Source organism: Oncorhynchus keta, chromosome 10 (genome assembly GCF_023373465.1).
Source record: "Oncorhynchus keta strain PuntledgeMale-10-30-2019 chromosome 10, Oket_V2, whole genome shotgun sequence".
NCBI lineage: Eukaryota > Metazoa > Chordata > Actinopteri > Salmoniformes > Salmonidae > Oncorhynchus > Oncorhynchus keta.
Window position 1 is genome coordinate 78253160 of NC_068430.1, and position 23765 is coordinate 78276924.

At 47.1% G+C, this 23765-nt stretch overlaps 1 protein-coding gene and 1 long non-coding RNA gene across 5 annotated transcripts in view; both read left to right on the plus strand.

The window, feature by feature from the left end:
- The window catches only part of LOC127931943 (transmembrane channel-like protein 6), a 41792-nt gene that overhangs the window by 9650 nt on the left and 8377 nt on the right, over positions 1-23765 (plus strand). The window contains 14 exon segments of the mRNA XM_052526097.1: positions 534-689; positions 2566-2736; positions 3256-3364; positions 4959-5040; positions 13126-13185; positions 13480-13677; positions 13917-14143; positions 14371-14515; positions 17037-17192; positions 17580-17770; positions 18017-18107; positions 19201-19298; positions 19598-19693; positions 23735-23765. Of these exon segments, the coding sequence (XP_052382057.1) occupies positions 534-689; positions 2566-2736; positions 3256-3364; positions 4959-5040; positions 13126-13185; positions 13480-13677; positions 13917-14143; positions 14371-14515; positions 17037-17192; positions 17580-17770; positions 18017-18107; positions 19201-19298; positions 19598-19693; positions 23735-23765 (1811 nt within the window).
- Positions 21091-23552, plus strand: LOC127932641 (uncharacterized). 4 transcript variants are annotated; one of them, XR_008146264.1, is made up of 7 exons: positions 21091-21200; positions 21358-21861; positions 22050-22193; positions 22298-22405; positions 22837-22980; positions 23018-23280; positions 23457-23552. It is a non-coding gene; the product is annotated as an uncharacterized LOC127932641 (long non-coding RNA). The 4 variants fall into 4 exon arrangements; XR_008146267.1 differs by lacking the exons at positions 22298-22405; positions 22837-22980 and having other exon boundaries at positions 21091-21164; positions 22050-22157; positions 23090-23280; XR_008146266.1 differs by lacking the exons at positions 22050-22193; positions 22298-22405; positions 22837-22980 and having other exon boundaries at positions 21091-21164.

The following is a 23765-nucleotide window of genomic DNA, read 5'->3' on the forward strand; positions in this document are numbered from 1 at the left end:
TATAAGAGAGAGAGACCTAGTGTTAGAGTGTGGTGTGTGTGTATAAGAGAGAGAGACCTAGTGTTAGAGTGTGGTGTGTGTGACTGTGTATAAGAGAGAGAGACCTAGTGTTAGAGTGTGGTGTGTGTGACTGTGTATAAGAGAGAGAGACCTAGTGTTAGAGTGTGGTGTGTGTGACTGTGTATAAGAGAGAGAGACCTAGTGTTAGAGTGTGGTGTGTGTGACTGTGTATAAGAGAGAGAGACCTAGTGTTAGAGTGTGGTGTGTGTGACTGTGTATAAGAGAGAGAGACCTAGTGTTAGAGTGTGGTGTGTGTGTATAAGAGAGAGAGACCTAGTGTTAGAGTGTGGTGTGTGACTGTGTATAAGAGAGAGAGACCTAGTGTTAGAGTGTGTGTGTGTGACTGTGTATAAGAGAGAGAGACCTAGTGTTAGAGTGTGTGTGTGTGACTGTGTATAAGAGAGAGAGACCTAGTGTTAGAGTGTGGTGTGTGTGTATACACAGACGTAAACGTCATACTCTCCTTCCTCCAGACAGTGTAGCGTACCTGTCCAGCCCTGGTCAGGAGATATGGCGTGGGAGCGCGGGGAGGGGTGAGGAGGAAGGGGGGACAGTTAGACCCCTTCTAGAGGAACGCTGGTCCTCCGCCACCCTCAAAGTCCTCTCCTCCATGCCCAGCCGCACCATCGGTAAGTCACCCCTACGACACCCTTATGACATACTTATGGCACCTCTACGACACCCTTATGACATACTTATGGCACCTCTACGACACCCTTATGACATATTTATGGCACCCCTACGACACCCTTATGACATACTTATGGCACCTCTACGACACCCTTATGACATACTTATGGCACCTCTACGACATCCTTATGACATACTTATGGCACCTCTACGACACCCTTATGACATACTTATGGCACCTCTACGACACCCTTATGACATACTTATGGCACCTCTACGACACCCTTATGACAGTCTTAAGATGGCTGTATGGACACCTACCTAGTGTTTCTTCTGTTCACGCTTCATGAGAGAGAGAGAGAGAGAGAGAGAGAGGTAGTTTTAGAAGTCTAAACTATTTCTGCCGTTGTCATGTGACTGTTAGTTCCTCTAGCTAGCAGGTGCACCAGCCAGCCAGCCACTATCAACACATCAACAGATACTGTATCTAACACAGTGGCTCTAAATACACCATGGCACAAACCATGTCCCTCCACAAGAAATAGTTTAGGAATCATGTATCTACACACCTTCCCTCACCCCCCTCTTAATGGAGTTGCTGTCATCTCTCAATGGAGGTGCTGTCATCTCTCAGTACTATAACAGGACCCTGTTAACTTCCTATCCTCTCTCTAGGTCGTAGTGGAGGTGCTGTCATCTCTCAGTACTATAACAGGACCCTGTTAACTTCCTGTCCTCTCTCTAGGTCGTAGTGGAGGTGCTGTCATCTCTTAGTGGAGGTGCTGTCATCTCTCAGTATTATAACAGGACCCTGTTAACTTCCTATCCTCTCTCTAGGTCGTAGTGGAGGTGCTGTCATCTCTCAGTACTATAACAGGACCCTGTTAACTTCCTGTCCTCTCTCTAGGTCGTAGTGGAGGTGCTGTCATCTCTTAGTGGAGGTGCTGTCATCTCTTAGTACTAGACCCTGTTAACTTCCTGTCCTCTCTCTAGATCATAGTGGAGGTGCTGTCATCTCTCAGTACTAGACCCTGTTAACTTCCTCTCCTCTCTCTAGGTCGTAGTCGAGGTGCTGTCATCTCTTAGTGGAGGTGCTGTCATCTCTCAGTACTAGACCCTGTTAACTTCCTCTCCTCTCTCTAGGTCGTAGTGAAGGTGCTGTCATCTCTTATTGGAGGTGCTGTCATCTCTCAGTACTAGACCCTGTTAACTTCCTCTCCTCTCTCTAGGTCGTAGTCGAGGTGCTGTCATCTCTCAGTACTAGAACCTGTTAACTTCCTCTCCTCTCTCTAGGTCGTAGTCGAGGTGCTGTCATCTCTTAGTGGAGGTGCTGTCATCTCTCAGTACTAGACCCTGTTAACTTCCTCTCCTCTCTCTAGGTCGTAGTGGAAGTGCTGTCATCTCTTAGTGGAGGTGCTGTCATCTCTTAGTGGAGATGCTGTCATCTCTTAGTGGAGGTGCTGTCATCTCTTAGTGGAGGTGCTGTCATCTCTTAGTGGAGGTGCTGTCATCTCTCAGTACTAGACCCTGTTAACTTCCTCTCCTCTCTCTAGGTCGTAGTCGAGGTGCTGTCATCTCTTAGTGGAGGTGCTGTCATCTCTCAGTACTAGACCCTGTTAACTTCCTGTCCTCTCTCTAGGTCGTAGTCGAGGTGCTGTCATCTCTCAGTACTAGACCCTGTTAACTTCCTCTCCTCTCTCTAGGTCGTAGTCGAGGTGCTGTCATCTCTTAGTGGAGGTGCTGTCATCTCTCAGTACTAGACCCTGTTAACTTCCTCTCCTCTCTCTAGGTCGTAGTCGAGGTGCTGTCATCTCTTAGTGGAGGTGCTGTCATCTCTCAGTCCTAGACCCTGTTAACTTCCTCTCCTCTCTCTAGGTCGTAGTCGAGGTGCTATCATCTCTCAGTACTATAACAGGACCATGAAGTTGAGAAGACGCAGACAGAGCAGGCCTTCCATAAAGGACTTTTCCCGCTCCGCACGGCCCAGTATCCGTGGTTACGGCATGGAGACAGACTGCATGGAGACCGAGGGCGTGGATGAGGAGGGTGAGGTCACTCATTTAAACGTTACACACGCACTGAAATACGGACATTTTTGCTGTTGTAATGATGCCATAACCTACGCATAACTAATGTGTCTGTCAATTTCAATTCAATTCAAGGGCTTTATTGGCATGGGAAACATGTGTTAACATTGCCAAAGCAAGTGAGGTAGACAACATACAAAGTGAATATATAAAGTGAAAAACAACAAAAATTAACAGTAAACATTACACATACAGAAGTTTCAAAACAGTAAAGACATTACAAATGTCATATTATATATATATATATATACAATGTACAAATAGTTAAAGGACACAAGATAAAATAAATAAGCATAAATATGGGTTGTATTTACAATGGTGTTTGTTCTTCACTGGTTGCCCTTTTCTCGTGGCAACAGGTCACAAATATTGCTGCTGTGATGCAACACTGTGGTATTTCACCCAGTAGATATGGGAGTTTTTCAAAAATGGATTTGTTTTCCTCTGTCTGTCTCTGTCCGTCTCTGTTGCGCTGCAGAGCGTAAGCGTGACCAACTGGTCAACAACCTTCAGAACCTCTCTCTGAGTGACCGGGTCAGGATGCTGCGAGCCATGCCTCTCTCTGTGGCAGAGAAGAGTGAACTAAGGTATCTATAGTCCTCTACCATCCTGCTGTCCATCTCTCTCTCTTTCTCCATCCCTCTATCCTGCTGTCCATATCTCTCTCTCTTTCTCATCCCTCTATCCTGCTGTCCATCTCTCTCTCTTTCTCATCCCTCTATCCTGCTGTCCATATCTCTCTCTCTTTCTCATCCCTCTATCCTGATGTCCATCTCTCTCTCTCTTTCTCATCCCTCTATCCTGATGTCCATCTCTCTCTCTCTTTCTCCATCCCTCTATCCTGCTGTCCATCTCTCTCTCTCTTTCTCATCCCTCTATCCTGCTGTCCATCTCTCTCTCTCTTTCTCCATCCCTCTATCCTGTTGTCCATCTCTCTCTTTCTCATCCCTCTATCCTGCTGTCCATCTCTCTCTCTTTCTCATCCCTCTATCCTGCTGTCCATCTCTCTCTCTTTCTCATCCCTCTATCCTGCTGTCCATATCTCTCTCTCTTTCTCATCCCTCTATCCTGCTGTCCATCTCTCTCTCTTTCTCATCCCTCTATCCTGCTGTCCATCTCTCTCTCTTTCTCATCCCTCTATCCTGCTGTCCATCTCTCTCTCTTTTCTCATCCCTCTATCCTGCTCTCCATCTCTCTCTCTTTCTCATCCCTCTATCCTGCTGTCCATCTCTCTCTCTTTCTCATCCCTCTATCCTGCTGTCCATCTCTCTCTCTTTCTCATCCCTCTATTCTGCTGTCCATCTCTCTCTCTCTTTCTCATCCCTCTATCCTGCTGTCCATCTCTCTCTCTATTTCTCATCCCTCTATCCTGCTGTCCATATCTCTCTTTCTCATCCCTCTATCCTGCTGTCCATCTCTCTCTCTTTCTCCATCCCTCTATCCTGCTGTCCATCTCTCTGTCTATTTGTCATCTCTCTCTCTCCTATCAATTCAATTCAAGGGCTTTATTGGCTTGGGAAACACATGTTAGCATTGTCAAAGCAAGTGAAGTAGATACTAATAAGTTAAATCAACAAAAATGAACAGTAAACATTACACTCACAGACATATCTCTCTCTCTCCTCCCTGCAGCTCAATCAATAGGTCTCTTCCATAAGTGAGTGATGGAGGAATATAGTATCATCTTGTAACCACCTCCCCCCTCTCTCCCCCATCCCTCTCTCCTCTCCTCCCTCTCTCCCCCATCCCTCTCTCTCCCCCATCCCTCTCTCCTCTCCTCCCTCTCTCCCCCATCCCTCTCTCTCCCCCATCCCTCTCTCCCACCATCCCTCTCTCCCACCATCCCTCTCTCTCCCCTCCTCCCTCTCCCTCTTCTCCCCCCACCCCTCTCTCTCTTCTCCCCCAATCCCTCTCTCCCCCATCCCTCTCTCTCCTCCCCTCTCTCTCCTCCCCCCTCTCTCTCCTCGCCCTCTCTCCCCCTATCCCTTTCTCCCACCATCCCTCTCTCCCCCATCCCTCTCTCTCTTCCCCCCTCTCTCCCCCATCCCTCTCTCCCCTATCCCTATCCCTCTCTCTCCTCCCCCTCTCTCCCCCTATCCCTTTCTCCCACCATCCCTCTCTCTCCTCCCTCTCTCTCTTCTCCCCCATCCCTCTCTCCCCCCCATCCCTCTCTCTCTCCAGGAGGTTGGCTGACAGAAAGGGTCAACGATCCAATCACAGTCAGATCTCCTGTTGCAGCCAGATCAAGTATCACATCATCATCGTAAGTCACACAGTCAGATCCCCTGTTGCAGCCAGATCAAGTATCACATCATCATCGTAAGTCACACAGTCAGATCTCCTGTTGCAGCCAGATCAAGTATCACATCATCATTGTAAGTCACACAGTCAGATCCCCTGTTGCAGCCAGATCAAGTATCACATCATCATCGTAAGTCACACAGTCAGATCTCCTGTTGCAGCCAGATCAAGTATCACATCATCATTGTAAGTCACACAGTCAGATCCCCTGTTGCAGCCAGATCAAGTATCACATCATCATTGTAAGTCACACAGTCAGATCCCCTGTTGCAGCCAGATCAAGTATCACATCATCATTGTAAGTCACACAGTCAGATCCCCTGTTGCAGCCAGATCAAGTATCACATCATCATCGTAAGTCACACAGTCAGATCTCCTGTTGCAGCCAGATCAAGTATCACATCATCATCGTAAGTCACACAGTCAGATCCCCTGTTGCAGCCAGATCAAATATCACATCATCATTGTAAGTCACACAGTCAGATCTCCTGTTGCAGCCAGATCAAGTATCACATCATCATTGTAAGTCACACAGTCAGATCCCCTGTTGCAGCCAGATCAAGTATCACATCATCATCGTAAGTCACACAGTCAGATCTCCTGTTGCAGCCAGATCAAGTATCACATCATCATTGTAAGTCACACAGTCAGATCCCCTGTTGCAGCCAGATCAAGTATCACATCATCATTGTAAGTCACACAGTCAGATCCCCTGTTGCAGCCAGATCAAGTATCACATCATCATTGTAAGTCACACAGTCAGATCCCCTGTTGCAGCCAGATCAAGTATCACATCATCATCGTAAGTCACACAGTCAGATCTCCTGTTGCAGCCAGATCAAGTATCACATCATCATCGTAAGTCACACAGTCAGATCCCCTGTTGCAGCCAGATCAAGTATCACATCATCATCGTAAGTCACACAGTCAGATCTCCTGTTGCAGCCAGATCAAGTATCACATCATCATTGTAAGTCACACAGTCAGATCCCCTGTTGCAGCCAGATCAAGTATCACATCATCATCGTAAGTCACACAGTCAGATCTCCTGTTGCAGCCAGATCAAGTATCACATCATCATTGTAAGTCACACAGTCAGATCCCCTGTTGCAGCCAGATCAAGTATCACATCATCATTGTAAGTCACACAGTCAGATCCCCTGTTGCAGCCAGATCAAATATCACATCATCATCGTAAGTCACACAGTCAGATCCCCTGTTGCAGCCAGATCAAATATCACATCATCATCGTAAGTCACACAGTCAGATCCCCTGTTGCAGCCAGATCAAATATCACATCATCATCGTAAGTCACACAGTCAGATCTCCTGTTGCAGCCAGATCAAGTATCACATCATCATTGTAAGTCACACAGTCAGATCCCTGTTGCAGCCAGATCAAGTATCACATCATCATCGTAAGTCACACAGTCAGATCTCCTGTTGCAGCCAGATCAAGTATCACATCATCATTGTAAGTCACACAGTCAGATCCCCTGTTGCAGCCAGATCAAGTATCACATCATCATTGTAAGTCACACAGTCAGATCCCCTGTTGCAGCCAGATCAAATATCACATCATCATCGTAAGTCACACAGTCAGATCTCCTGTTGCAGCCAGATCAAATATCACATCATCATCGTAAGTCACATCTCCTGTTGCAGCCAGATCAAATATCACATCATCATCGTAAGTCACACAGTCAGATCTCCTGTTGCAGCCAGATCAAATATCACATCATCATCGTAAGTCACACAGTCACATCTCCTGTTGCAGCCAGATCAAATATCACATCATCATCGTAAGTCACACAGTCACATCTCCTGTTGCAGCCAGATCAAATATCACATCATCATCGTAAGTCACACAGTCAGATCTCCTGTTGCAGCCAGATCAAATATCACATCATCATCGTAAGTCACACAGTCAGATCCCCTGTTGCAGCCAGATCAAATATCACATCATCATCGTAAGTCACACAGTCAGATCTCCTGTTGCAGCCAGATCAAGTATCACATCATCATCGTAAGTCACATCTCCTGTTGCAGCCAGATCAAGTATCACATCATCATCGTAAGTCACACAGTCAGATCCCCTGTTGCAGCCAGATCAAATATCACATCATCATCGTAAGTCACACAGTCAGATCTCCTGTTGCAGCCAGATCAAATATCACATCATCATCGTAAGTCACACAGTCAGATCCCCTGTTGCAGCCAGATCAAATATCACATCATCATCGTAAGTCACACAGTCAGATCCCCTGTTGCAGCCAGATCAAATATCACATCATCATCGTAAGTCACACAGTCACATCTCCTGTTGCAGCCAGATCAAATATCACATCATCATCGTAAGTCACACAGTCAGATCCCCTGTTGCAGCCAGATCAAATATCACATCATCATCGTAAGTCACATCTCCTGTTGCAGCCAGATCAAATATCACATCATCATCGTAAGTCACACAGTCAGATCCCTGTTGCAGCCAGCTCAAATATCACATCATCATCGTAAGTCACACAGTCAGATCCCCTGTTGCAGCCAGATCAAATATCATATCATCATCGTAAGTCACATCTCCTGTTGCAGCCAGATCAAATATCACATCATCATCGTAAGTCACACAGTCACATCTCCTGTTGCAGCCAGATCAAATATCACATCATCATCGTAAGTCACACAGTCACATCTCCTGTTGCAGCCAGATCAAATATCACATCATCATCGTAAGTCACATCTCCTGTTGCAGCCAGATCAAATATCACATCATCATCGTAAGTCACACAGTCAGATCTCCTGTTGCAGCCAGATCAAATATCACATCATCATCGTAAGTCACATCTCCTGTTGCAGCCAGATCAAATATCACATCATCATCGTAAGTCACACAGTCACATCTCCTGTTGCAGCCAGATCAAATATCACATCATCATCGTAAGTCACACAGTCAGATCTCCTGTTGCAGCCAGATCAAATATCACATCATCATCGTAAGTCACACAGTCAGATCTCCTGTTGCAGCCAGATCAAATATCACATCATCATCGTAAGTCACACAGTCACATCTCCTGTTGCAGCCAGATCAAATATCACATCATCATCGTAAGTCACACAGTCAGATCTCCTGTTGCAGCCAGATCAAGTATCACATCATCATCGTAAGTCACACAGTCACATCTCCTGTTGCAGCCAGATCAAATATCACATCATCATCGTAAGTCACACAGTCAGATCTCCTGTTGCAGCCAGATCAAGTATCACATCATCATCGTAAGTCACACAGTCAGATCTCCTGTTGCAGCCAGATCAAATATCACATCATCATCGTAAGTCACACAGTCAGATCTCCTGTTGCAGCCAGATCAAATATCACATCATCATCGTAAGTCACACAGTCACATCTCCTGTTGCAGCCAGATCAAATATCACATCATCATCGTAAGTCACACAGTCAGATCTCCTGTTGCAGCCAGATCAAATATCACATCATCATCGTAAGTCACATCTCCTGTTGCAGCCAGATCAAATATCACATCATCATCGTAAGTCACACAGTCACATCTCCTGTTGCAGCCAGATCAAATATCACATCATCATCGTAAGTCACACAGTCAGATCTCCTGTTGCAGCCAGATCAAATATCACATCATCATCGTAAGTCACATCTCCTGTTGCAGCCAGATCAAATATCACATCATCATCGTAAGTCACACAGTCAGATCTCCTGTTGCAGCCAGATCAAATATCACATCATCATCGTAAGTCACATCTCCTGTTGCAGCCAGATCAAATATCACATCATCATCGTAAGTCACACAGTCACATCTCCTGTTGCAGCCAGATCAAATATCACATCATCATCGTAAGTCACACAGTCAGATCTCCTGTTGCAGCCAGATCAAATATCACATCATCATCGTAAGTCACACAGTCAGATCTCCTGTTGCAGCCAGATCAAATATCACATCATCATCGTAAGTCACACAGTCACATCTCCTGTTGCAGCCAGATCAAATATCACATCATCATCGTAAGTCACACAGTCAGATCTCCTGTTGCAGCCAGATCAAATATCACATCATCATCGTAAGTCACACAGTCACATCTCCTGTTGCAGCCAGATCAAATATCACATCATCATCGTAAGTCAGATCTCCTGTTGCAGCCAGATCAAATATCACATCATCATCGATCACATCTCCTGTTGCAGCCAGATCAAATATCACATCATCATCGTAAGTCACACAGTCAGATCTCCTGTTGCAGCCAGATCAAATATCACATCATCATCGTAAGTCACACAGTCAGATCTCCTGTTGCAGCCAGATCAAATATCACATCATCATCGTAAGTCACACAGTCACATCTCCTGTTGCAGCCAGATCAAATATCACATCATCATCGTAAGTCACATCTCCTGTTGCAGCCAGATCAAATATCACATCATCATCGTAAGTCACATCTCCTGTTGCAGCCAGATCAAATATCACATCAGACGTATGTCATGTTGGTGGGTGTTTCCTGTAGCTGTGTATCACAATCTACTGATGGTGTTCGAGTCCTCTTGTCCAGGACTTAATGTCCCTGTGAGGGTGAATCGTACGGTCCATTCTCTTAGACTAGGCCCTGCTCATTATGGGTGATTCATATGGTCCATTCTCTTAGACTAGGCCCTGCTCATTATGGGTGATTCATACGGTCCATTCTCTTAGACTAGGCCCTGCTCATTATGGGTGATTCATATGGTCCATTCTCTTAGACTAGGCCCTGCTCATTATGGGTGAATCGTACGGTCCATTCTCTTAGACTAGGCCCTGCTCATTATGGGTGATTCATATGGTCCATTCTCTTAGACTAGGCCCTGCTCATTATGGGTGAATCGTACGGTCCATTCTCTTAGACTAGGCCCTGCTCATTATGGGTGAATCGTACGGTCCATTCTCTTAGACTAGGCCCTGCTCATTATGGGTGATTCATACGGTCCATTCTCTTAGACTAGGCCCTGCTCATTATGGGTGATTCATCGTACGGTCCATTCTCTTAGACTAGGCCCTGCTCATTATGGGTGAATCATATGGTCCATTCTCTTAGACTAGGCCCTGCTCATTATGGGTGATTCACACAGTCCATTCTCTTAGACTAGGCCCTGCTCATTATGGGTGATTCATATGGTCCATTCTCTTAGACTAGGCCCTGCTCATTATGGGTGATTCATACGGTCCATTCTCTTAGACTAGGCCCTGCTCATTATGGGTGAATCGTACGGTCCATTCTCTTAGACTAGGCCCTGCTCATTATGGGTGAATCATACAGTCCATTCTCTTAGACTAGGCCCTGCTCATTATGGGTGAATCGACGGTCCATTCTCTTAGACTAGGCCCTGCTCATTATGGGTGAATCATACGGTCCATTCTCTTAGACTAGGCCCTGCTCATTATGGGTGATTCACACAGTCCATTCTCTTAGACTAGGCCCTGCTCATTATGGGTGATTCATATGGTCCATTCTCTTAGACTAGGCCCTGCTCATTATGGGTGATTCATACGGTCCATTCTCTTAGACTAGGCCCTGCTCATTATGGGTGAATCGTACGGTCCATTCTCTTAGACTAGGCCCTGCTCATTATGGGTGAATCGTACGGTCCATTCTCTTAGACTAGGCCCTGCTCATTATGGGTGATTCATACGGTCCATTCTCTTAGACTAGGCCCTGCTCATTATGGGTGAATCATACGGTCCATTCTCTTAGACTAGGCCCTGCTCATTATGGGTGAATCGTACGGTCCATTCTCTTAGACTAGGCCCTGCTCATTATGGGTGAATCGTACGGTCCATTCTCTTAGACTAGGCCCTGCTCATTATGGGTGATTCATACGGTCCATTCTCTTAGACTAGGCCCTGCTCATTATGGGTGATTCATACGGTCCATTCTCTTAGACTAGGCCCTGCTCATTATGGGTGAATCGTACGGTCCATTCTCTTAGACTAGGCCCTGCTCATTATGGCTGAATCGTACGGTCCATTCTCTTAGACTAGGCCCTGCTCATTATGGGTGAATCATACGGTCCATTCTCTTAGACTAGGCCCTGCTCATTATGGGTGAATCATATGGTCCATTCTCTTAGACTAGGCCCTGCTCATTATGGGTGATTCACACAGTCCATTCTCTTAGACTAGGCCCTGCTCATTATGGGTGATTCATATGGTCCATTCTCTTAGACTAGGCCCTGCTCATTATGGGTGATTCATACGGTCCATTCTCTTAGACTAGGCCCTGCTCATTATGGGTGAATCGTACGGTCCATTCTCTTAGACTAGGCCCTGCTCATTATGGGTGAATCGTACGGTCCATTCTCTTAGACTAGGCCCTGCTCATTATGGGTGAATCATACGGTCCATTCTCTTAGACTAGGCCCTGCTCATTATGGGTGAATCGTACGGTCCATTCTCTTAGACTAGGCCCTGCTCATTATGGGTGATTCGTACGGTCCATTCTCTTAGACTAGGCCCTGCTCATTATGGGTGAATCGTACGGTCCATTCTCTTAGACTAGGCCCTGCTCATTATGGGTGATTCATACGGTCCATTCTCTTAGACTAGGCCCTGCTCATTATGGGTGATTCATACGGTCCATTCTCTTAGACTAGGCCCTGCTCATTATGGGTGAATCGTACGGTCCATTCTCTTAGACTAGGCCCTGCTCATTATGGGTGATTCATACGGTCCATTCTCTTAGACTAGGCCCTGCTCATTATGGGTGAATCGTACGGTCCATTCTCTTAGACTAGGCCCTGCTCATTATGGGTGAATCGTACGGTCCATTCTCTTAGACTAGGCCCTGCTCATTATGGGTGATTCATACGGTCCATTCTCTTAGACTAGGCCCTGCTCATTATGGGTGAATCGTACGGTCCATTCTCTTAGACTAGGCCCTGCTCATTATGGGTGATTCATACGGTCCATTCTCTTAGACTAGGCCCTGCTCATTATGGGTGATTCACACAGTCCATTCTCTTAGACTAGGCCCTGCTCATTATGGGTTATTCACACAGTCCATTCTCTTAGACTAGGCCCTGCTCATTATGGGTGATTCGTGACGGTCCATTCTCTTAGACTAGGCCCTGCTCATTATGGGTGAATCGTACGGTCCATTCTCTTAGACTAGGCCCTGCTCATTATGGGTGATTCATACGGTCCATTCTCTTAGACTAGGCCCTGCTCATTATGGGTGAATCGTGACGGTCCATTCTCTTAGACTAGGCCCTGCTCATTATGGGTGATTCATACGGTCCATTCTCTTAGACTAGGCCCTGCTCATTATGGGTGAATCGTACGGTCCATTCTCTTAGACTAGGCCCTGCTCATTATGGGTGAATCGTACGGTCCATTCTCTTAGACTAGGCCCTGCTCATTATGGGTGATTCATACGGTCCATTCTCTTAGACTAGGCCCTGCTCATTATGGGTGATTCACACAGTCCATTCTCTTAGACTAGGCCCTGCTCATTATGGGTGATTCGTACGGTCCATTCTCTTAGACTAGGCCCTGCTCATTATGGGTGAATCGTACGGTCCATTCTCTTAGACTAGGCCCTGCTCATTATGGGTGATTCATACGGTCCATTCTCTTAGACTAGGCCCTGCTCATTATGGGTGAATCGTACGGTCCATTCTCTTAGACTAGGCCCTGCTCATTATGGGTGATTCATACGGTCCATTCTCTTAGACTAGGCCCTGCTCATTATGGGTGATTCATACGGTCCATTCTCTTAGACTAGGCCCTGCTCATTATGGGTGAATCACACGGTCCATTTTCTTAGACTAGGCCCTGCTCATTATGGGTGAATCGTACAGAGAATGGACCGAGGGACGGCAAAGCAGAGTTTTTCAGATGGCTCAGTTGTGGAGGCAACTAAGTTATTATGAGACATTTTTAGTTAATGAGGAAACAGAATGTGTGTCCTCTAATTCTAATTCTCTTTTCAATGGGTTAGTATGTGGACACAAACACTACTGTAGTTGACACTGACTCTCTCTTCCCCTCCAGGCTCTGAGACATAGCTGGTCCAGTTGTCTCTCCTTCCTCCACTCCCTACAGCTGTGGCAGGTAAGGCTGTCTCTCTCTCTCTCTCTCTCTCTCTCTCTCTCTCTCTCTCTCTCTTCTCTTTCTCTTTCTCTTTCTCTCTGTCTCTCTTTCTGTCTCTCTTTCTGTCTCTCTTTCTGTCTCTCTCTCTCTCTGTCTCTCTCTCTCTGTCTCTCTCTCTCTCTGTCTCTCTCTCTGTCTCTCTCTCTGTCTCTCTCTCTGTCTCTCTCTCTGTCTCTGTCTCTCTCTCTGTCTCTCTCTCTCTGTCTCTGTCTCTGTCTCTCTCTCTGTCTCACCATCTCTGTTCCTCTTCCTCAGGTGGCGCTGAAGAGGGTGAGCGGTCGTTTCGGCACCGGCGTCCTCTCTTACTTCCTGTTCGTCAAGACCCTCCTCTTCTTCAACATCTTCCTGTTCCTGGTCACGGGTTTGTTGCTGGCCGTGCCCCAGGCAGTACACCCCCCCACATTAACCCAGGGACACAAAGCCTTCTCTGGGCTGGAGCTGCTCACTGGAGGGGTAAGAACCAGACATTCACCCCGCACCAAACACACTGTCCCATACCACCAAACTGCACCAGGCACTACACCCCTCCAGGCTGCTCACTGGAGGGGGATCCCCATACCAAACATACCACCCCCTCTAACACCCCCCCCCCCTCTCTCTCTCTCCCTCCCTCTCTCTCTCTCCCTCTCTCTCCCTCTCCCCCTCTCTCTCTCTCTCTCTCTCTCTCTCTCTCTCTCTCTCTCTCTCCTCAGGGTTATTTCTCAGACTCAGTGATGTACTATGGTTACTATAGTAACTCTACCCTGTCTAAGGACTGCAGAGTCACTAGTAGCAGTATGGAGCAGCAGCCCAGTCCCTCTGTATCTAGAAGGACAATGGAAACAGACTGTGGAGTGAAGCCGTCCTACAACATGCCCCTGGCATACTTCTTCACCATAGGACTGGCTTTCTTCATCACCTGCATCATCCTCGTCTACAGGTGTGTATGTGTCCTTGTCTCTCGTCAATTTATCTCTCATCTCAGCTTTCACTTTTTGATCAGGTGTGTGTGGGGGGGGGCAGGTGTTTTGAACACTCAGTGTTTTCAGGATATGTTCAACTACAGCACTGTTACAATAGTAACAGTTCACAAAGTAGTGTGTGTGTGTGTGTGTGTGTGTGTGTGTGTGTGTGTGTGTGTGTGTGTGTGTGTGTGTCATCCCCCAGCATGTCCAAGTCGTTCGGTCAGAGTTTCCGTATAGACAAGTCACACGGTATCCTGGCGATGAAGGTGTTCTGTTCCTGGGACTTTAAAGTCATCAAGAAAACCTCCGTCAAACTCCGGTCTGAAAACATCTGCATTCAACTCAGGGTAGGGACACGTACACACTCAGGGTAGGGACACGTACACACTCAGGGTAGGGACTCAGGGTAGGGACACGTACACACTCAGGGTAGGGACTCAGGGTAGGGACACGTACACACTCAGGGTAGGGACTCAGGGTAGGGACACGTACACACTCAGGGGACACGTACACACTAGGGACACGTACACACTCAGGGTAGGGACACGTACACACTCAGGGTAGGGACACGTACACACTCAGGGTAGGGACACGTACACACTCAGGGTAGGGACACGTACACACTCAGGGTAGGGACACGAACACACTCAGGGTAGGGACACGTACACACTCAGGGTAGGGACACGTACACACTCAGGGTAGGGACACGTACACACTCAGGGTAGGGACACGTACACACTCAGGGTAGGGACACGTACACACTCAGGGTAGGGACATTAACACACTCAGGGTAGGGACACGAACACACTCAGGGTAGGGACACGTACACACTCAGGGTAGGGACACGTACACACTCAGGGTAGGGACACGGTACACACTCAGGGTAGGGACACGTACACACTCAGGGTAGGGACACGAACACACTCAGGGTAGGGACACGAACACACTCAGGGTAGGGACACGTACACACTCAGGGTAGGGACACGTACACACTCAGGGTAGGGACTCAGGGTAGGGACACGAACACACTCAGGGTAGGGACACGTACACACTCAGGGTAGGGACACGTACACACTCAGGGTAGGGACACACTCAGGGTAGGGACACACTCAGGGTAGGGACACGAACACACTCAGGGTAGGGACACGTACACACTCAGGGTAGGGACACGGTAGGGAACACACTCAGGGTAGGGACACGTACACACTCAGGTTAGGGACACGAACACACTCAGGGTAGGGACACACTCAGGGTAACACACTCAGGGTAGGGACACGAACACACTCAGGGTAGGGACACGTACACACTCAGGGTAGGGACACGTACACACGCAGGGTAGGGACACGTACTCACAGGGTAGGGACACGTACACACTCAGGTTAGGGACACGTACACACTCAGGGTAGGGACACGAACACACTCAGGTTAGGGACACGTACACACTCAGGTAGGGACACGTACACACTCAGGGTAGGGACACGTACACACTCAGGGTAGGGACACGTACACACTCAGGGTAGGGACACGTACACACTCAGGGTAGGGACACGTACACACTCAGGGTAGGGACACGACACACACACTCAGGGTAGGGACACGGGGTAACACACTCAGAGTATGGACACGTACACACTCAGAGTATGGACACGTACACACTCAGGGTAGGGACACGAACACACTCAGGGTAGGGACACTAGGGTCACGTAGGGGACACACACAGGGACCATGTCTCTCTCTGTGTAGGAGTTGTTAAAGGAGACTAGTCGTAACCATGTCTCTCTCTGTGTAGGAGTTGTTAAAGGAGACTAGTCGTAACCATGTCTCTCTCTGTGTAGGAGTTGTTAAAGGAGACTAGTCGTAACCATGTCTCTCTCTCTGTAGGAGTTGTTAGAGGAGACTAGTCGTAACCATGTCTCTCTCTCTGTGTAGGAGTTGTTAGAGGAGACTAGTCACGTTCACACTCAACTATGTCTCTCTCTGTGTAGGAGTTGTTAGAGGAGACGAGTCGGGACTAACCATGTCTCTCTCTGTGTAGGAGTTGTTAGAGGAGACTAGTCAGTAACCATGTCTCTCTCTGTGTAGGAGTTGTTAAAGGAGACTAGTCGTAACCATGTCTCTCTCTGTGTAGGAGTTGTTAGGGAGGAGACTAGTCGTAACCATGTCTCTCTCTGTGTAGGAGTTGTTAGAGGAGACTAGTCTCTCCTCTCTCTGTAACCATGTCTCTCTCTCTGTGTAGGAGTTGTTAGAGGAGACTAGTCATAACCATGTCTCTCTCTCTGTGTAGGAGTTGTTAAAGGAGACGAGTCATAACCATGTCTCTCTCTGTGTAGGAGTTGTTAGAGGAGACTAGTCGTAACCATGTCTCTCTCTGTGTAGGAGTTGTTAAAGGAGACGAGTCGTAACCATGTCTCTCTGTCTGTCTCTTGTCTCTCTCTCTGTGTTGGAGTTGTTAAAGGAGACGAGTCTCTCTAACCATGTCTCCATGTCTCTCTCTCTCTCTCTGTCTTGTTAGACTAATCATAACCATGTCTCTCTGTGTAGGAGTTCCAGTAATCATAACCATGTCTCTCTGTGTAGGAGTTGTTAGACTAATCATAACCATGTCTCTCTCTCTCTGCTAGGGAGTTGTTAGACTAATCATAACCATGTCTCTCTCTCTCTCTGTGGAGTTGTTAGACTCAGATCATCTAACCATGTCTCTCTCTCTCTCTCTCTCTCTCTCTCTCTCTCTCTGTAGGAGTTGTTAGACTCTCCATCTCTCTCTCTCTCTCTCTCTCTCTCTCTCTCTGTGTGTTGGAGTTGTTAAAGGAGACGAGTCATCTTCTCCTCTGTAAGCATGTCTCTCTGTCTGTCTCTCTCTGTGTGTAGGAGTTGTTAGAGGAGACGAGTCGTAACCATGTCCAGAAGACAGCGTGTCAGAGAATAGGACGTGTGCTGGTACATGTTCTGGCCTGGTTCATCTGTATCGGCAGTACAGTGGCCTGTGTTCTAGCTCTCTACTACTTCTCTGTGTACATGCACAAGGTAAGAGACACACGTTTTCAGCTGCTGTACATTGCTTTCATTCTCCACTGACGTCTTACACCTTCTCACCTTCTGTCCCTCTCTCTCTGTCCTCCCCTCCCTCTGTAGGACCTCCAGTACAGATCTCGTATTCCCACTAAGGACCCTCTCTCTCTCTTCCTCCCCCTCCCTCTGTAGGACCTCCAGTACAGATCTCGTATTCCCACTAAGGACCCTCTCTCTCTCTTCCTCCCCCTCCCTCTGTAGGACCTCCAGTACAGATCTCGTATTCCCACTAAGGACCCTCTCTCTCTTAGGAGTTCCCCCCTCCCTCTGTAGGACCTCCAGTACAGATCTCGTATTCCCACTAAGGACCCTCTCTCTCTCTTCCTCCCCCTCCCTCTGTAGGACCTCCAGTACAGATCTCGTATTCCCACTAAGGACCCTCTCCTGAAGGAAGCCAGTCTGTTAGGGCTTGTTAAAGCCCTGCCAGTCGTAGTGTCTCTCATCAACCTCCTGCTCCCTGGCATCTTCAACGCTACTGCCTGGATGGAGGAGTACGACTCGCCCAGCGTAAACACATACATCGCCATCAGCAGGTAGGGGTGGACCTGCAGTCCACAAACTGTGTGTGTGTGTGTGAGCACTATGACTCACCCATGTGCGTTCACACATACATCGCCATCTGCAGGTAGAGGGGTGGATGTGCGCCTGTCCTACAGACTTAATGAAGTTGATGGAGAGTTTATGGAAATCAAGAGTCTTGCTAGTTGACAGAAGTGTGTGTGTGTCTCTCCCTCTCTGTGCTAAACATGTAAAACATCTATTCTATTTGTGTGTTTCAGGAACCTGATGTTGAAAGTGAGCGTGCTGGTAGTGCTGTGCTTCCATTGGCTGGGCCGGATCGCTTCTGACCCCCACAGCATCGGCCTGCAGGTGAGAGGAACATTCCCACTGTTCCAGTATTCCGCTTCTGTCCCAACATTCCCATTCTGTCTTCCTCCCATTCTCCCTCTGTCCCTCTCTCTCTCTTCCTCCTCCCTCTGTATTCTGTCCCAACATTCCCATTCTGTCCCAACATTCCCATTCTGTTCCCATTCTGTCCCAACATTCCCATTCTGTCCCAACATTCCCATTCTGTTCCCATTCTGTCCCAACATTCCCATTCTGTCCCAACATTCCCATTCTGTTCCCATTCTGTCCCAACATTCCCATTCTGTCCCAACATTCCCATTCTGTCCCAACATCCCCATTCTGTTTATGGAACATTCCCATTCTGTCCCAACATCCCCATTCTGTCCCAACATCCCATTCTGTTCCCATTCTGTCCCAACATCCCCATTCTGTCCCAACATTCCATTCTGTTCCCATTCTGTCCCAACATTCCCATTCTGTTCCCATTCTTCCCAACGTTCCCATTCTGTTCCCATTCTGTCCCAACGTTCCCATTCTGTTCCCAACGTTCCCATTCTGTCCCAACGTTCCCATTCTGTCCCAACATTCTGTCCCAACATTCCCATTCTGTCCCTGTCCCAACATTCCCACATTCTGTCCCAACGTTCCCATTCTGTTCCCATTCTGTCCCAACATTCCCATTCTGTTCCCATTCTGTCCCAACATTCCCATTCTGTTTCCCATTCTGTCCCAACATTCCCATTCTGTTCCCATTCTGTCCCAACATTCCCATTCTGTTCCTGTCCCAACATTCCCATTCTGTTCCCATTCTGTCCCAACATTCCCATTCTGTCCCAACATTCCCATTCTGTTCCCATTCTGTCCCAACATTCCCATTCTGTCCCATTCTTCTGTCCCAACATTCCCATTCTGTTTCTGTCCCATTCTGTCCCAACGTTCCCATTCTGTCCCAACGTTCCCATTCTGTCCCAACGTTCCCATTCTGTCCCAACGTTCCATTTACAGCATTATGTACTCAAAATGAAATCTGTGCTGCTGTTATGACTGGTGTCTCATGTGTTGTTGATATTGATGTTACTGTTGTTGATGTAGTTTGTTGTGGTGTTGTTGTCAGTGCTGGGAGAGTTTTGTAGGACAAGAGCTGTACCGCTTCCTCCTCATGGACTTCATCTTCACCATACTGGACACCTTCTTTGGAGAGTTCCTCTGGAGGTGGGCTGTCTGTCTGTCTGTGTGTGTCTGTCTCTCTCTGTCTTTCTGTCTCTCTCTTTCCCTCATATTCTTGCTCATAAACTCTGCAACTTGTTCAACGTGCTATACAATCTCTATTGCTTTCTTTCCCATTCTCCATCCTTTATCCCTCATCTTCTTATGTCTCTCTCTTTCCCTCCCTCCCTCTCTCCCTCCTCTCCCCCTCCCTCCCTCCCTCCTCCCTCAATCCCTCAATCTCTCTCCCTCCCTCTCCCTCTCCTCTCCTCTCCTCTCCTCTCCCTCCTCCTCCCCCCCTGCAGGTTGTTTTCTCAGAGGGTGTTGAAGAGGAAAAGAAAGCCTGTATTTGACATCTCCAGGAACGTGTTGGAACTCATCTACGGACAGACGCTGGCCTGGTATAAACTCTAACCCTGGTCCTGCAGCTAGTCTAAACCCTGCACCTAGTCTAAACCCTGCACCTAGTCTAAACCCTGCACCTAGTCTAAACCCTGCAGCTAGCCTAAACCCTGCACCTAGTCTAAACCCTGTACCTAGTCTAAACCCTGCACCTAGTCTAAACCCTGCAGCTAGTCTAAACCCTGCACCTAGTCTAAACCCTGCACCTAGTCTAAACCCTGCATCTAGTCTAAACCCTGCACCTAGTCTAAACCCTGCAACTAGTCTAAACCCTGCACCTAGTCTAAACCCTGCACCTAGTCTAAACCCTGCACCTAGTCTAAACCCTGCACCTAGTCTAAACCCTGCACCTAGTCTAAACCCTGCACCTAGTCTAAACCCTGTACCTAGCCTCAACCCTGCACCTAGCCTCAAACCCTGCACCTAGCCTCAACCCTGCACCTAGCCTTAACCCTGCACCTAGCCTCAACCCTGCACCTAGCCTCAACCCTGCACCTAGCCTCAACCCTGCACCTAGCCTCAACCCTGCACCTAGCCTTAACCCTGCACCTAGCCTCAACCCTGCACCTAGCCTCAACCCTGTACCTAGCCTCAACCCTGCACCTAGCCTCAAACCCTGCACCTAGCCTCAACCCTGCACCTAGCCTTAACCCTGCACCTAGCCTCAACCCTGCACCTAGCCTCAACCCTGCACCTAGCCTTAACCCTGCACCTAGCCTCAACCCTGCACCTAGCCTCAACCCTGCACCTAGCCTCAACCCTGCACCTAGCCTCAACCCTGCACCTAGCCTCAACCCTGCACCTAGCCTCAACCCTGCACCTAGCCTCAACCCTGCACCTAGCCTTAACCCTGCACCTAGCCTCAACCCTGCACCTAGCCTCAACCCTGCACCTAGTCTCAACCCTGTACCTAGCCTCAACCCTGCACCTAGCCTCAACCTGGCTGCACCTAGCCTCCCCTGCACCTCCTCAACCCTGCACCTAGCCTCAACCCTGCACCTAGCCTCAACCCTGCACCTTAGCCTTAACCCTGCACCTAGCCTCAACCCTGCACCTAGCCTCAACCCTGCACCTAGCCTCAACCCTGCACCTAGCCTCAACCCTGCACTGTGTTGTTTAGGTTGTAGCCTCAACCCTGCACCTAGTTTCAACCCTGCACCTAGCCTCAACCCTGCACCTAGCCTGTAATCCTGCACCATGTCTGTGTTGTCAACCCTGCACCTAGTTTAACCCTGTTGTTTAGCCTCAACCCTGTACCTAGCCTCAACCCTGCATCATGTCTGTGTTGTCAAACCTTGCACCTAGCCTCAACCCTGTGTTGTGGAGCCTCAACCCTGCACCTGTGCCTCAAACCTGCACCTAGCCTCAAACCTGTGTTAGCCTCAACCCTGTAGTGATGTTGTATCATGTCTGTGTTGTGGAGGTTGTAGTGATGTTGTAGTGATGTTGTATCATGTCTGTGTTGTTTAGGTTGTAGTGATGTTGTATCATGTCTGTGTTGTTTAGGTTGTATGTTGTATCATGTGATGTTGTATCATGTTTGTGTTGTTTAGGTTGTAGTGATGTTGTGTTGTAGTGATGTTGTATCATGTCTGTGTTGTGGAGGTTGTAGTGATGTTGTAGTGATGTTGTATGATGTTGTATGATGTTGTATCATGTCTAGGTTGTAGTGATGTTGTATCATGTCTGTGTTGTTTAGGTTGTAGTGATGTTGTATCATGTCTGTGTTGTGGAGGTTGTAGTGATGTTGTATCATGTCTGTGTTGTGGAGGTTGTAGTGATGTTGTATCATGTCTGTGTTGTTTAGGTTGTAGTGATGTTGTATCATGTCTGTGTTGTGGAGGTTGTAGTGATGTTGTATCATGTCTGTGTTGTTTAGGTTGTAGTGATGTTGTATCATGTCTGTGTTGTTTAGGTTGTAGTGATGTTGTATCATGTCTGTGTTGTGGAGGTTGTAGTGATGTTGTATCATGTCTGTGTTGTGGAGGTTGTAGTGATGTTGTATCATGTCTGTGTTGTGGAGGTTGTAGTGATGTTGTATCATGTCTGTGTTGTTTAGGTTGTAGTGATGTTGTATCATGTCTGTGTTGTGGAGGTTGTAGTGATGTTGTATCATGTCTGTGTTGTGGAGGTTGTAGTGATGTTGTATCATGTCTGTGTTGTGGAGGTTGTAGTGATGTTGTAGTGATGTTGTATCATGTCTGTGTTGTGGAGGTTGTAGTGATGTTGTAGTGATGTTGTATCATGTCTGTGTTGTGGAGGTTGTAGTGATGTTGTAGTGATGTTGTATCATGTCTGTGTTGTGGAGGTTGTAGTGATGTTGTAGTGATGTTGTATCATGTCTGTGTTGTTTAGGTTGTAGTGATGTTGTATCATGTCTGTGTTGTTTAGGTTGTAGTGATGTTGTATCATGTCTGTGTTGTTTAGGTTGTAGTGATGTTGTATCATGTCTGTGTTGTGGAGGTTGTAGTGATGTTGTATCATGTCTGTGTTGTTTAGGTTGTAGTGATGTTGTATCATGTCTGATGTTGTGATCATCATGTCTGTGTTGTGGAGGTTGTAGTGATGTTGTAGTGATGTTGTATCATGTCTGTGTTGTTTAGGTTGTAGTGATGTTGTATCATGTCTGTGTTGTTTAGGTTGTAGTGATGTTGTATCATGTCTGTGTTGTGGAGGTTGTAGTGATGTTGTATCATGTCTGTGTTGTTTAGGTTGTGTGAGTGATGTTGTATCATGTCTGTGTTGTGGATGTTGTATCATGTCTGTGTTGTTTAGGTTGTGATGTTGTAGTGATGTTGTATCATGTCTGTGTTGTGATGTTGTATCATGTCTGTGTTGTTTAGGTTGTAGTGATGTTGTATCAGTCTGTGTTGTGGAGGTGTTGTATCATGTCTGTGTTGTTTAGGTTGTAGTGATGTTGTATCATGTCTGTGTTGTTTAGGTTGTAGTGATGTTGTATCATGTCTGTGTTGTGGAGGTTGGAGTGATGTTGTAGTGATGTTGTATCATGTCTGTGTTGTTTAGGTTGTAGTGATGTTGTAGTGATGTTGTATCATGTCTGTGTTGTTTAGGTTGTAGTGATGTTGTAGTGATGTTGTATCATGTCTGTGTAGTGATGTTGTATCATGTCTGTGTTGTGGAGGTTGTAGTGATGTTGTATCATGTCTGTGTTGTGGAGGTTGTAGTGATGTTGTATCATGTCTGTGTTGTGGAGGTTGTAGTGATGTTGTATCATGTCTGTGTTGTTTAGGTTGTAGTGATGTTGTATCATGTCTGTGTTGTTTAGGTTGTAGTGATGTTGTATCATGTCTGTGTTGTGTTAGGTTGTAGTGATGTTGTATCATGTCTGTGTTGTTTAGGTTGTAGTGATGTTGTATCATGTCTGTGTTGTTTAGGTTGTAGTGATGTTGTATCATGTCTGTGTTGTTTAGGTTGTAGTGATGTTGTATCATGTCTGTGTTGTTTAGGTTGTAGTGATGTTGTATCATGTCTGTGTTGTGGAGGTTGTAGTGATGTTGTAGTGATGTTGTATCATGTCTGTGTTGTTTAGGTTGTAGTGATGTTGTATCATGTCTGTGTTGTGGAGGTTGTAGTGATGTTGTAGTGATGTTGTATCATGTCTGTGCTGTTTAGGTTGTAGTGATGTTGTAGTGATGTTGTATCATGTCTGTGTTGTGGAGGTTGTAGTGATGTTGTATGATGTTGTATCATGTCTGTGTTGTTTAGGTTGTAGTGATGCTGTATCATGTCTGTGTTGTTTAGGTTGTAGTGATGTTGTATCATGTCTGTGTTGTGGAGGTTGTAGTGATGTTGTATCATGTCTGTGTTGTGGAGGTTGTAGTGATGTTGTAGTGATGTTGTATCTGTTCTGATCACTGTCTGTGTCTGTGTTGTTTAGGTTGTAGTGATGCTGTATCATGTCTGTGTTGTTTAGGTTGTAGTGATGTTGTATCATGTCTGTGTTGTGGAGGTTGTAGTGATGTTGTATCATGTCTGTTGTTTAGGTTATAGTGATGTTGTATCATGTCTGTGTTGTTTAGGTTGCAGGTGTTGTTCACTCCTCTGCTTCCT